General features: G+C 34.0%; 1 protein-coding gene across 10 annotated transcripts in view; it reads left to right on the top strand.

The window, feature by feature from the left end:
* The window catches only part of CAMSAP2 (calmodulin regulated spectrin associated protein family member 2), a 92,521-nt gene that overhangs the window by 38,221 nt on the left and 38,574 nt on the right, over window positions 1-15,726 (top strand). For 8 of the 10 annotated variants that reach the window (XM_079106053.1, XM_079106060.1, XM_079106058.1 and 5 more), the window contains exon 3: window positions 12,934-13,095. The exons of the other annotated variants lie outside the window; for them this stretch is intronic. In XM_079106053.1, coding sequence (XP_078962179.1) covers window positions 12,934-13,095 — 162 coding nt within the window. The remainder of the gene's footprint in view (window positions 1-12,933; window positions 13,096-15,726) is intronic. 10 annotated transcript variants of the gene reach the window in all.

Raw genomic sequence — 15,726 nt, 5'->3', positions numbered from 1 at the left:
TTGAATTAGTTTTTGTAATGGTTATAAGGTTTGTGTTTATGTTTTTTCGTTTTTTGCATGTGGATGTCCAGTTGTCCCAGCACCAATGTTGAAAAGACTATTTTTGCTCCAATTTTATTGCCTTTGCTCTTTTGTCAAAGATCATTTGTCAGAGATATTTATGTGGGTCTGTTTCTTGGCTCTGTACTCTGTTTGTCCATTCTTTTGCCAATACTGCACTACCTTGATTATGGTAGTTTTATAATGAGTCTTGAAGTCAGATAACCAGTTCTTCCAAGTATGTGCTTTTTCCCCATTGTGTTTGCTATTCTGGGTCTTCTGCCTTTCCATATAAACTTTAGATATGTTTGTCAATATTTGCAAAATAATTTTCTGAAATTATGAGTGGGATTACATTTGAATATGTAGTTCAAGTTGGAAAGAATTGAACTCTTGACAGTATTAAATATGTATCCATGGGCATAGAATGTCTCTATTTACTTAATTCTTCTTTGATTTTGTTTATCAGAATTTTGTAGTTTTTCTCACATAGACCTTGTACCTGTTTTGTTAGATTTACATGCTGTATTTCAAATTTTCAGGTGGTTTATTGATTAGTATATAGGAGTATGATTGACTTTTGTGTGTAACCTTGTATCTTGCAAACTTGCTATAATCACATATTAATTCCAAGTAGTAGTTGTTATTATTTCAAATTTTCCACATAGATGATCATATTTATGACAAAGACAGTTTTGTTTTCTTCCTTCCCAATTTATATACATTTAATTTCCTTTTCCTTTCTTATTGCATTGGCTGGACTTCTAGTATGATGTTGAAAAGGAGTGGTAAAAGGCAACATCCTTGTTCCTGATCTTACTGGAAAAAATTCTAGATTTTCACTGTCAAGCATGATCTTATTCATAAGATTTTTGTAGATATTCTTTATCAAATTGAGAAGGTTCCCCTCTATTACTAGTTTTCTAGGAGTTTTTATTATGAATGGGTATTGGATTTTGTCAAATGCTTTTTCTCTATATGTTGATATAATCATGTGATTTTTTTAGTTGATGTGATATAATTGATTTTCAAATATTGAGTCAATCTTATATATTGGGGATAAATTCCTCTTGGTCATGGTGTATTGTTGAATTTGTTTTGCTAACCTTTTTTGTTGAGGATTTTTGCATCTATGTTCATAAGAGATTCTGAGATGTGCATTTCTTTTCTATTAATGTTCTTGTTTGGTTTTGATATTAGGGTATTCCTGGTAGAATGAGTTAGAAAATATCCTTCTGCTTTCAGCCCATGAAAGAGATTGTAGAGAATTGGTATGATTTCTTTCTTAAATGTTTACTAGAATTCATCATTGAACCTGTCTGGGCTTTAATACTTCCTGTTTTGGAAGGCCATATGTCATGTTGTCCAGTTCCAGCTTATGGGGCTTTGGAAAAAGCAGTTTCTGTTCTTAGTTGAAGAATTGAAGCTAAATACTAGATTAGAAGAATTTAGGATCCATGTAGGTAATTAAAACTTGAAAACAATGAACAGAACCACAGTCTAATAATTTTTTTAAATATGATATTTCATTTTGATTCTGACAACTTTTATAACCCCTAACCTAATTTTTTTATACAAAATATGTTATTTTTAGGGCACAGATTGTCTTGTACTGTTATTGATACCTCATTTTACAGATGAGAGTGTTGACACACAGAGAAATTAGGAATTTGCCAAAGATCACACAGTAGGTGATAGAGTCAGAATTGAACCTGGTGTATAGTCCTTACTCTACTATGCTCTGCTGCCAAACATAAGATTTACATAGAGAAATAGAAGATAAGACCTGGAAAGAGTAATTATTTTAAGATCAAACTTAAATATTATAAACTTTTGAGCTTGTTTCTTAGGTCCAGGAAGTCACTGAAGGCTTTTGATTGGAAATGTGCTGTACTGATTGCTTGGAAATGTATTGTATGATTGGAAATGTGCTGTAGAAAGGTTATTCTCTTGAGAATGTGAGGCACTATTAAAGGCAACAGTCCCTGTTAGTATGCTATTCTTGGGTCTCTCAAAAGGGATATAATGAGCTGGGTGTGGTGGCGCTCACCTGTAATCCCAGCAGCTCAGGCGGCTGAAGCGGGAGGATTGTGAGTACAAAACCAGCCTCAGGGGTTGGGGAGATAGCTCAATCAGTAGAGTGCTTGCCTTGAAAGCATAAGGCCCTGGGTCACGCACGCACACACACACACACACACACACACACACACACACACACACACACACACACTCACAACCAGCCTCAGTAAAAGCGAGGGGCTGAGCAACTCAGTGAGAGCCTGTCTCTAAATAAAATACAAAACAGGGCTGGAGATGTGACTCAGTGGTGGAGTGTCCTGAGTTTAATCCCCAGTTACTGCCCCTGCACTCCCCAAAAAGGGATTTAATCACTCAGGCCCTAAGATTTGAAGCCAGGGATTTGCAATTTTTTTTTTTTTTTTTTTTTGATGGTCAGCCATATTTGGAACCCCTGCTTCAAAACTATTTTACTATTTACTGTATTCATTCGGCTACTAATATGTAATTCTTGTGTCAATCCAGAATAGCCATATTTAAACATTCTTAACTTGCCTTCTGGGGTTAAATGTAGTCAAGATAAACTTGATGAATCTGCTTAGAAAATGTATCTTCCATTAGTCTGGACCTTGCATTTCAATAGACATTTGGGCTGTACTATTTCTGTGTATATTAAATTTGCAATAAAGCTTAATATTTCCATTTAACATTATCTTGAAAAGTTTTTCATTGAATAATGTGATTATTAAATTCACTAAATGTTAATGACAAAATGTAAACCAATTATTTATTATTCATAACTGAAGAGGTTGAAGCGAACTCTCAACGGCTCCATTGTATATTTGTTTCCTAAAAATTTGGACTGAGTTATCAGTCCAACTATCATGATGATACTTATATCCTAGTAATCATACTTTTTTCTTTGTCTCTATATATTCACATATTTAACCAGGGAAATCCAAATAAAATAGAAATAACACTTTTATGTGGTCAGTTGTTTAAGGATGTCATATTATTAAGATTTTATATCTTTTGAGAGAGGTATTTTGAATCTTTCTACCAGAGCTGCCACATTTACCAAACCACTTGGGTATAGCATACCATTTGATCCTATGTTTAACATAAGTTGGATACAACAAAAATATGTCTGGAACAAAAGTGTCATAATCCTCCTATAGATTAGTCCAAGAAATATTTGCTGGTTGATGGATCTTCGTGACTTTGTTTTTAAGGTTCATGCTTTTTTGCTCCTTTGTTCTGACCTGCTTTTGATATGTGTTAAGATTTTCTATTCTCATACCAACTGTAGAATTCTTTTTTTTTTAAATTATTTAATTTTATTAGAACTTTGTAGTTATATGTAGTAGTTGGGTTCATCCAAACTCATGTATGCATAAAAATAGATTTTGATTCATAATTCCTCCTTTTTTCTCCCCCTTTTTCCTCCTCTTTTCTCTCCCCTCTCCCATTCTCCTTCCTCTACCCTACAAAACTTCCTTTTGCTTTAATTTGTATTTGATTTGGTTATCTTATCCTTCCCTTCCCCCTTCCTTTATTTTACTCTCACTTCTGCATATGAGAAAAAACATTTGACCATTGAGTTTCTGAATTTTTTTTTATTTCACTTAGAATAATGTTCTCTATTTCCAGCTATTTACCAGCAAATGCCTTAATTTTATTCTTTATAGCTGAATAGAACTCCATTGTGTGTGTGTATCAATCACAGTTTCTTAATCCATTCATCTATTGATGGACATCTGGGTTGATCCTATAATTTAGCTATTGTGAATTATGCTGCCGTAAACATTGAGTTGGCTCTATTGCCCTAGTATGCCAATTTTAGATCTTTTGGGAGATTACCAAGGAGTGGGGTAGCTATGTCATAGTTCTGTCTCTAATTTTTTGAGGAATCTCCTTATTGCTTTCCAGAGTTATTGTCCTAGTCTGCAGTCCCACTAGCAAAGTACAAATACACATTTTCCCCCACAACCTTCCATTCCTCCACAACCTATTGTTATTTGTATTCTTGATCATTGCCATTCTGACTGGAGTGAGATGAAATCTAAGTGCAGTTTTTCAATTTGCATTTCGCTGATTGCTAGACATGTTGAACTTTTTTTCCTTATATTTATTGACCATTAGTGTTCTTTCTTTTGAGAAGTTTCCGTTTAGTTCTTTTGTCCGTTTATTGATTGAGTTGTTTTTCTGAAGTTATTTTTTTTGAGTTCTTTGTATATTCTGAATATTAATCCCCTATTGGAGGAGTAGCTGGCCAAGATTTTCTCCCATTCTGTAGGCTGTCTCTTCACACACTTGTTTCTGTTGCTGGGTGAAAACTTTTTAGCTTAATGGCATCCTCCTTATTGATTCCTGGTTTCATTTTTTTGTGTGCTTTGGGGGTCTTGTTAAGGAATTTATTGCCAGCATCTGTGTAATAGTATTGGCTCTATGTTTTCTTGTAGTAGTTGTAAAGTTTCTCGTCTAATTTCTAAGTTTTGGATCCATTTTGATTTGAATTTTGTGCAGAGTGAGAGACAGAAGGTCTAGGTTCATTTTTCTATATGTAACTAATCCAGTTTTCTCAGCATCATTTGTTAAGAAGGCCGTCTTTTTTCCAAGGTAAATTTTTGGCACCTTTGTCAAAATATCAGATGGGTTTAAGTATATGGATTTGCATTTGTGTCTTCTCTTCTGTTCCATTGGTCTTCATGTCTATTTTGATGCCAATATCATGCTGTTTTTGTTACAACAGCTCAGTGATTTCCTGGTACCTAATAATGTTGAGCATCTTTTTTTTTTACTTATTGGCCATTTCTCTCTCTTTGGAGAAATGCCTATTCATATCCTTTGTCCATTTTTAAATTGAGTTATCTTTTTATTATTCAGTTGTAAGAGTTATTTATATATTTTAGATATAAGCCTCTTATCAGACACGATTTACAACTGTTTTATTTGATTCTTTGGATTGTCTTCACTTTTTTTGACAAAAGTGTCTCTTGAAGCACAAAAGTTTTTAATTTTGTTGAAGTCCAACTTATCTATTCCCCTTTCCCTTTTTGTTTTTGGTTTTGTGTTTTTCATGTCATACCTAAGACTCTATTGCCAAATCCAAGATCATTAAGATTTACCTTTATGATTTCTTCTAAGAGTTTTGTAGTTGTGGCTTTCAGTTAGGTCTTTGCCAAGTATTTAGTTAAGTTTTATATATGGTATGACATAACGGTCCAACTTCATTCTTTTGCATGTTGACTATTCAGTTTGAAGTAAGATAGAAGAAAGAAAAAAAATAGGTAGAAAAGAAACATACAAGAAAGACAAGGAAATACAATTTTTGTGCTTACTTTCCCAGGCCTACCACTCCCCAAGCCAGTCTCTCTCCCACCTGTCAGTTTGAGATTTTGGGGAAATCTGTAAATCTGCCTTGTGTACTGTTAATTAGCCTACCAATTAGTAGGTTAAGCAAAGAGAAATATGACATTTTGAGGAACCTATGATTTTTAGGACTTTTCAACTACTGATCAGATAATGGAGACCATATCATCCTAAGGATCCTGAGAATGACCAAACTAATATCATCCTCATGTACCTTCCCATCCCCAACCCTACCCAAGTTCCCTTTAAAAGAGGAGCCAGACACTCCCTAAAACACATCTCTCTCTTGAGATAGCCTGCACTCTCCCTTGATTGGCTGAATTAACGTCTGTGCCTCTACTGACACAATACTAAACTTTCTTTTCCATAGTTGACATCAAGGATCCCACTCGTCTTGAGTTGAGTTTCTTGCTTCTTTCAGAATTCCTTAAGACCCTATCTCAGAGATACCTCTTCTCTGGTGACAAGTTGATCTAGCACTATTTGTTGACATATTGTATTTCCCCACTGAATGGTCACTGTACCCTTGTCCAAAGTCAGTTAACCATAGGTATATAGATTTATTTTTGGGCTCTCAATTCTGTTCCATTGATTCTAGTGTCTTATATCAGTATTATACTATTTTAATTATTGCTGCTTTTTGTAGTAAGTTTTAAAATTGTCAAATTGTGAGTCCTCCTTTGTTCTTGTTTAAGATTTTTTTGATTATTCTAGATCCCTGAAATTTAGAATCAGCTTGTCAGTTTCTATAAGAAAGAGGAAATACAATTTTTGTGCTTACTTTCCCAGGCCTGATAGAGGTTTCATTAATTTGTACATCAATTTGGGGAAGTATCGATGTCTTAACAATATGTAGTCTTCCGATCCATGAACATGGGGTCCCTTTCCATTTATTTAGACATTCTTTGAGTAGTTTCAACTGTGTTTGTAATTTTCAAAATATAAGTGTTACACTTCTGTTTACTACAACATATTTCATTCTTTCAGACCCTGTATTAGTTTTCTCTCCCTGTAACAAAATGCCTGAGAAAATTAACTTATAAAGAGAAAAGGTTTATTTTGGCTCATTTGAGCAGTATATGAAATTGAAGTAGCAGAAGTCATCTGAAATAGTGTGCAAAATGATAGCGCCAGAAAGTTACAATGTTAGATGAGCAAGAGGAAGATGAGGGTGTGACTCATAGTACACATGGTGAATTGGGGGAAGGTGGTAAATATCTGGTACATGTGCATTTTGTGTGTTTCAGTACATCTGGGTACAATTTTTTTATTCACTTAGTATTTCTGGTCAACAAACCTGTACGTAAACAAATTCCTGTGTTCAGAGTCTTTCTTAATGGATCAATTGCATTGAAACAAATGTGCATTTTCAAAGCAGAATTAACTGTGTTTCTGTCAAATATTTACAGTTCTAATTGCGAAATAAAAGCCAATCTAATTCAATTTGTAGAAATTTGCTTTCTATAAAATTTATATAGAAAATCCCTATAATAGGAGGCAAGAATACTGTGAAAAATCTGAAGGCTATCAAAGCCTTCTGGATGATATTTAGGTGGTTACATATAAACTAAAAGCTAGAGTCAGTTGGTGGTATCTGTGATGGTCACTTTCTTAAGTTTAGCTTGTGCCCTCATTTTTCTTTCTCAAAATCTACTTAACTCTTTTTAGTACTTAGTTCTTGTTCTGGGAACCACGTAGTTCTTGTTCTGGGAACCACGGTTGAAACTTGAGGACAGTGCTTGATAGCTTAGCAGTTATTAACCCTTGCTTAGCTAAGCAGGGGACAGTCAGGACTGTGGTGGCAGTAGAAAGCTGTGACCTCCACTGCTTTGTGGTAGAACTGTTGGTTTTAACCCAAGATAGTTTCTCATACATTAATGTCTTTAGACTCAAAGCTTTGGTTTTAATTTACTTTGAATAGTCAATATCAGAACTTTAGCAATAGTAATTTAATGTATTGTATTTATCAATTACTTTGGCAAAATAATATTAGATAATAGCAACAGAACATATTTTGTGAAATACTAAGGCCAACATGGAGTAGTGGAAAGTACATGAGCTTTGACAACAGACCTAGGTTTTGTATCCTGGTTCTGATTTTTCTTAACTCCATGACCAATGTAGGTTATTCAACTTGAGCCTTAATTTTCCTCATTGATGACATGACCTATCACCTTAGTAGGGTTGTAATTTATATTTTACTTTTATCTTCATGTAAATTAAAGATAAATGAAACTTATACAAACCTGTATAATATGTAAATTTTTATATTTACTACACTTGAATTAACTCTGAAAAACCATATTCTGATAATATGCTGTATACATGCCACTTTATTTTTATTTTGTTTTATTTTTTTGATACTAGGGATTGAACTCAGGCTTCATCACCAAGCTACATCCCTAGCCCACTTTATTTTTGAGGACAGGAGGTTCTTGCTAAGTTGCTGAGCTCTAGGTGCTATGCTAGACCGAAACCTGAAATTATTTTAGAAATTTTTTTCTTAGTTTTATGTCTAAATCTCCTGCAAGAATTACAAAATCCATGCAGTTGTGGATTTCTGCCTTATTAAATTGTGAGGCTAATAAACTTATAACCAACTAGTTTTAATAGCATTAATGTTCATTTCTAATACATAAATGTTACTTACTTTTTGCCTGTAAGCCACTGGTTGCAGATAACAAAAATTTAACCCTGTGATACAGATGTAGAACCTAATATTCTACATGACCTTTGGATGGTACTTGCCTATTGTCAAATCCCTGGAATCCATCATTCTTTCCCTTTTTCATCAGTAACCCGTCTTTGAACATCTAAGAGATGTCATGTTCTGCTCTGCCACCTGGTGGCCTCAAATTACATTGTTGTTCTGTTACTGCTGCTGTTGCCTCTTTCTGCAGTGATGGTATAGGATGTTGGGATTAATTTTGCAGGTGTGGTGTGGGTTCTGGATCCAGATTTCTAAGTTCAAATCCCGTTTCCTCCTCGTTATATAACCTTTGAGCTGGTTACATAGTGTCCATGTTGGTAAAATAGGTATAATAATAAGTAGTGCTTATCTCACAAGGTTGTATTCAATGAGTTTAATACAAATAATGAAAACTTAACATGCTGAAAACTTTACATAGTGAAAATAGTACATGACAGCAGTAAAATGCTGAACTAGTGCATGGCATATAACACTCACTGGTTAGGTATTGTTATTTCTAATCTTAATGCTTTGCCTTAGTGAGAAATCAAATGTTTATTATAGTCATAATAACTCCAAATAGATCTTGGCCTTGAGTTTTTAAAATGTTGATCTTTTCTAGTTCCATTATGTATATACTTTCTCTTATACATAATTTTCAATTCACTACTGACTTGTATTTTTTTAATTTTAAAAATTATTCTAATTAGTTATACATGACAGTAGAATACATTTATACATTTTGATAAATCATACATAAATGGAGTATAATTTCTCATTTTTCTGATTGTACATATTGTATAATCACATGGGCCATGCAGTCATATATGTACATGAGGTGGTAATGTCTGTTTCACTCGACTATCCTTTCTACCCCCATACTCCTTCCCCCCTTCACTCCCCTCTACCTAAAGTAACTCTGTTCTTCCCTAGCTCCCCCACCTCTTGTGAATTAGCATCTGCATATCAGAGAAAACCTCTGACCTTTGGTTTTTTGGGTTTGGCTCATGTCAGTTAGTATGATATTATCCAATTCCATCCATTTACCAGCAAATGCCATAATTTCATTCTTCTTTAAAGCTGAGTAATATTCTATTGTGTACATATACCATATTTTCTTTATCCATTCATCTGTCAAAGGACACGTAGGTTAGTTCCATAGTATTATAAAGTATTGAAAAACGTAATAAAATGTGAGAGATCTTAAAGTAAGTGAATATCATACAGAAATAACTATATAGTAGAATTATTTTTTTATTTAGAAAGTTAAGTAATAAGCAAAGTGAGCTTTGTTCTAAAAATGTTATTAATGGTATTTAGAATTAGCTATCCTATCCTAATTTTTTAAGTAAATTATAGATTCTATGTGTATATTTTGCATGCTAAAACAAAGTAGTTTCTAAGTTTTACTTTTATTCCTTCCTTTTCCCCATATCTATATCTATATATATATATATATATGCATGCACATACATATGTACACATGACATCATCATAATATGATGTTCTTTTTTCCACTCAATATCATATTATATATATTCACCTATTATAAAATAGCTAAATAGATCATAAATTACTCATTATGGTTGAATGTTTATATTGTTTTCTTTTTGTTGTAAAATACCATAATGATCTTTTTCATTTATAAAGCTCTTTTCCCCCTTCTCACATATCTGTAAGAACAAATTGCCAAGAGGAATCTTAAGAGTATATAAGTTTTTTATGACTCCTGATGTTTTTCCATGTCTTTGCCCAAAAACATTTTGCTTCTTAATGCTTTCAAAGGTTGATTTACTAAGAAATTTTATTTATAAAATCTTGTCTGGGAACAAAGGTTAAAAAAGGCAGACTCCTGCTCTCTAGGGCTAGATTATAATAGAGAGGATACACAGAGATAAATGACTTGAATGAAAGGATATGTCACTCTGAGTCTGAAGGGAGGACTGGGATATTTGGATGATAAATTCTGGAAAAGATTTTCATGGAGGAGATAGAATATGAAAATATTACTTTAATTTGAAATAATTATTGGTATTTATTTTTCTTGCTTAATTATTGTGCATATTTATCATTTCAAAAAATATTTTTCCTTTGAGACTAAATGACAGCTCCTACTGACTGCATGATTATAATAAGTAGAGTATATAGGTTTGAACAAATTATTTAATTTTTCAGACTTCAGATTCCTCATGTATAAAATGTATTTTATTTTATTTTTTTATTTTTATTTCTTTTTAAGGGACTGGGTCTGACTATATTGTCCAGGGTAGTCTAGAACTCCTGGACTTAAGGGATCCTTAGCCTCAGCTTCCTGAGTAGCTGGAATTACAGACATGTACTACCATGCCCAACTGAAATATAAATAATATTTCTTCTGAGAGTTCTGAGGATTATGAAAAAGTATATTTTATCTATTCTTATCAGTCTTAGTTCAAAAAAGATTTGAAATGAAAGAGCTAATATAGTAATAAAGTATTTCCCGTATCATCTGGCACATAAGTTACTTCGTAAGTAGGAATCACATTGTTTTTTTGATTGCTCTGAAGCAATCTGCCCTCTTATAAACATTGCAAAGTTTTCCAGAGATTACACCCACTGCCTCCTAATGCAGTAAGAATTCACTTCTTCAAACTCAGAGTAAAGCCAGCGCTTTCATTAATAGTAGTCAATAAGCTAACTTCTTCCCTTCTATTCCCTTCCCTTCCCTTCCCTTCCACCTCTGCTAGGTGCCAGGTAGTATGTTAAATGTAGGGAATAGGAACATAACTAAGACAAATGTCCTTGCCCTTAGGAGTCTTACTGTCTACCTAGAAAAATAGTCATATGCAGGTGACTGAACACAGAAGAGAGAAATCAGTGGTTCCTATCCCTGTTACTCATTAGCATCATCGGGTGAGTTATCTAAAAATATCAGTGCCCATGCCCTACTTCATACAATTAATTCAGAATCTAATGTAATCATAAACAACATGCAGTAATAATCTGTATCTGTACTTTTTTTTTTTTTTAAGACTGAGTCATTTTGATTGGAAAGCAAACAGGAAGGACTTCACGAGAGTAACATTCAAACCAGTGACAGCCCTTAGTCTCTATTGTATGGAGGGCAGCAAGAAGTCAGGACACAAAAGTTTGAAAAGTGGTACCAGATTTGAGGAACAGTAGTCTTGTGTGACTGTTTTGACTAGATGCGGAAGGAGATGATAAATTATAAGGCTAGACTGATAAACGTAAACTAGCTCATAAGAAAGATCTTTACCTCTTTTAATGAGTTTAGACTATTATGTAGAAAATGGGGTAGACTTTATGTACTGACGATATAATACAGTTTCTGATTTGAAAAAGCGTCTGTTTCCTACTTTATAATATCTTCAAAGATTAATTCCAGTTGGTTTTAAAGTAATAGAAAAAATAGAGGTAAATATTTCTGTATTCCTAGGATGAAGTAGACCTTTGTAAACAAAGGTAAGGTATAAACTCCAAAGCCATAAAGGAAAACTTTGAGATTGGTAGATGTTACCAAGAAAAACTAGGGAAAACCCTGAATGACATGGTTAATGTGCCTAGTATATGACAAATCCATTAACAAATATGAACATCCCAAAGGGACAAATAGGCAAAAAAAATATGAGCATGCAGTTTTCCAAAGAAGAAATAACAAATGATTGTTAACCATATATAAAAAGATGCTCAGTAATAATCAGAGAATTGCAAAGTCAAACAAGAGTGGAATCTTTTAACCTTTCACAGGAGACACAAATAAAAATGTGAATAATATCTAATGTTGGCAAAACTGTGGAGAAATAGGCATACTGGTAACATTCTTGGTGGTAAAGTTGGTATAACCTTTCTAGAGAGCAGATTAACAGTTATCAAAAAGTGAAGTGTGGTTACCCTTGGGCCCAGTAGCACCATAACTACGAATTATTCCTGGAAAAATAGTGTTGTAGCATTGTTTGTAATGTCAAAGATAGGAAACAATGGAAATGTTATACCTATTTGATGTACATTAGAATTTTTGTAAAAATACATACCAAACTGAAGATATTGCTGGGGGGAATAGAACCAAAAGAGGGGCACTTTCTACTTTATTTGCATTGTAGTGTTTGGGAAATTTTGACCACCATATAACAGTTTTTTAAAAAATTAAAATAAAAAGCAAGGAAATAAAAAAAGCTAGAGGAAAACTTGAAGTCCTGTGCTGGATGAATTAGATGAGGAAGAAAGTGGAGACAAGATAATCAGTTAAAGATTTTTTTTTCCTTGTTGAGTTGTTAGAAACGTTTATAGTCTGAATTGGAAGTATAGCAATCAGAATGAAGAGGAGATTTGAGAAACATTTTAGAAGTAGAATCTATACATTTTTACTATGTGTATCTGAAAAATGAGAAACGATTATCAAAGGGGACTCTATAGTTGTTTTGTAAATCATGTACAAGGAAATGATGGTCAAAGATGGAAAAAACACTTAGTGAGACCCTGTCTCAAAAAATAAAAAAGACTGGTGATGTAGCTCAATGGTAGAGGACCCTGGGGTTCAATCACCAGTACTGGAGGAGGGGAGGAATAGGAAAAGAAGCATCTCTTAAGTAGAACATATTGAGTATCTTAACATAAATCCTCAATAAGTGTTTCAGTAGTAAATTCATTTGGTCCAGCTAACTTACCTTTAGCATGAATAACTTATGCTTTCTTATTAAGGTCAATTTTCTGTAGTCTTTAGTTGTACATGTCATTTGTTAGGACATATTAATAGTTTAAAATATATAAACAAATTTCTAAGTGTAATTTTTAAACTATTTGTTCTTTTATGTTTACAGAGTGCACATTTGGCCATGATAGATACCCTAATGATGGCTTATACTGTAGAAATGGTCAGTATAGAAAAAGTAATTGCTTGTGCTCAACAGTATTCAGCTTTTTTTCAAGCCACAGATCTGCCCTATGATATTGAAGATGCTGTTATGTACTGGATAAATAAGGTAGGATTATATTCACTTGAGTAAAAATGAGTCTAATAACCAGAAAAAGTGAAATCCTAAATTATACATTGCCATTCCATTACTTTTTGTTTTAAATCAAAGTGAAAGCTGAAGATATATAGTTTACTTAAAAAATTATGGAGCTGAAATGATAAAAGTAGATTTTTAATATTCAGCAATATCTACAATTGCATTTAATGATTAATCTAGTTTATATCGGATTATTACAAAATTCAGAGCACTCAGGATGGGAAATATAAATGGTATGTTCAGTAGATTTTTTTGAATACCAGAAGTAAATCACTTTCATACATTTCTAATTAGTGGAATCAGGTTACCAAGTTGCACAAAATCATATTCATTGTGGATTCTTTTTCTTGGATATTTTTTATGGACCTGTAGTTGTGCTTTGAAGATATTTAAGTTTCCAATTTATCATTCTCTTTGTCACTTTGAGTAGTTGATTCCTCTTTATCCACTTTTTATTTACAATTATCACCACAGAGAAATTTAAACCTGATTTGTAGACAACACTGAACATATTTAAAAAGAAGTTTTATATTCTTATATAAAACTCATATAAGACTTATATTCTTCTAAGTCTTGAATACTTGTATGAGTTTTGTCATAAGAAGCTAAATTTTAAAATGATCTTATCTATTATCATTATCCATGATATCAGTACCAATATAAAAAGGCCCATTTAATACTCTTCCCCTGAAATTCCTTTATTTATTCATTTTTAGTGATTTTTTTCTCCACTCCTCAGCTTTAGAGAAAGAAGGCTTTCTCTAATCCCAGACTTTCTGGAACCCTTTCCCTGTTACTGTCAGTTGTATCTACTACTGTCAGCTTAGCTTACTTTTACATCATCCATGTTTGAGACCAGAGATGGGAAGCCACTCTATGGGAATTATCTCTTCTTACAACTAAGGCTTTAAACCATTCTGCATCAGCATTCATTGTTTCCTTTTTTTCCTACTTTTAGACTAGAGAAAGTTTCTCTCTTCCTGTTAAAGGGGAGTTCCCCACTACTTGTTGCTTTAAAATTCCCCTTTCTTCCCTTTGTCAGGATCATTGTTTTTCTTCTTCAGGTCTCTCAGTTTAATGTGCATAAGAATCACCTGAGCACTTATAAAAATGCAGGATCTGACTCAGTAGGTATGGGGTAGAACTGGAGAGTCTATATTTCTAAGAAGCTCTAGGTGATACTAATGTTGCTGGGCCATAGACCACCCTGTTACTCCTTCACTCTTTCTCACCTATTTTCTCATTCTCACTTATTATTGGATCATTCTTCCATGACTATAGACTTGCTCTCATGTTTCCCATTCTACTAAACAAAACTTCTCCATCCAAATACAACCCTCATTTCTTCTAGCAATAGGACATCTCAAGACTTACTTATTCATTCACTAACCTTCTTTGTTCTCTGTTCCATCCCCATTGCTATCTTAAATTATTCCTACATTTGTCAACTAAGTTTTCCGTGCTGACAAATCCAATGGATAACTCTCTGTCCTTAACTTAAACTCTTTACTTCTAAAGCACATGCCACCCATTTGAAGTTCTGGTAGAAAACCCAAGGTATTTAGTAGGCCCTCCTCCCACCTGGGGAGATTGGAACACCAAACCATCTCTCCTGCAATGGCAGCTTCTTCCTCTACCCAGCATTTTTTTTCTCTTGTGCTCCTTGGAGTCTTTCCTTGTCTTTGAGTCCAGGGCTCAGCCAAGATTTTGAGGTTAATTTATATGCCAATTTTGGATCTCCCTCATTAGTATTTTCATCCTTCCCAGGATATTCTTTACCCACTCTGATAATGCCAGATTTCTTCCTTGATTTTTTTTTTTTTTTTGCTACCAGGGATTGAACCCAGGGTTGCTTAACCACTGGGCCACATCCCCTGCCCTTTTTTTGTGTTTTATTTTGAGATACAGTCTTGCTAAGTTTCTTAGGGCCTCACTGAATTGCTGATGCTGGCTTTGAACTTGTGATCCTCCTGCCTCAGCCTTCCAAGTCACTGGGATTATAGGCTTGCACCACTACATTTGGCTCTTCCTTGATTCTTCAAGCCAACAAGGCTACAGTTTTCTGATTGAGTTTTAGCTACTCTGCACTGTATGAATTGTGGGCAAGGCCATATAAACATGGATTTTATTCAGTGCTTTCCTTTTTTTCTAAAACTGAATTCTTCACTGCTTCTGTTTGCTTTTGGTTATTTGCCAGTACCTCCAGCATTTGCTTTATATATTTTTTGCGGGGAAGGGCTGCTGAGGATCAAACCTAGAGCCTTGCACATGCTAAGTATGTGCTTGACCACTAAAAACTACAAAGCCCTGCTTTGTGTATTCTTTTCAGAGTTTATAATTGCTACCTCTGAGCCAGGTGTGGTGGCACACACCTGTAACCCCAAAAACTTAGGAGGCTGAGGCAGGACAATCGCAAGTTCAAAGTCAGCCTCACCAAATTAGCCAGGCCCTGAGCAGTTTATCAAGACCCAATCTAAAACTAAAAAGGGCTGGGGATGTGGCTCAGTGGTTAAGTGCCCCTGGGTTCAATTCCCAGTACTAAAAAAAAAAAAAAAAAAAAAAAGTTATCTCTGGAAGGCTTTGTTTGATATGTGCTTTTCC

Source organism: Sciurus vulgaris (genome assembly GCF_902686455.1).
Source record: "Sciurus vulgaris genome assembly, chromosome: 12".
Taxonomy (NCBI): Eukaryota; Metazoa; Chordata; class Mammalia; order Rodentia; family Sciuridae; genus Sciurus; species Sciurus vulgaris.
This window is presented reverse-complemented; position numbering and strand designations above follow the sequence as displayed.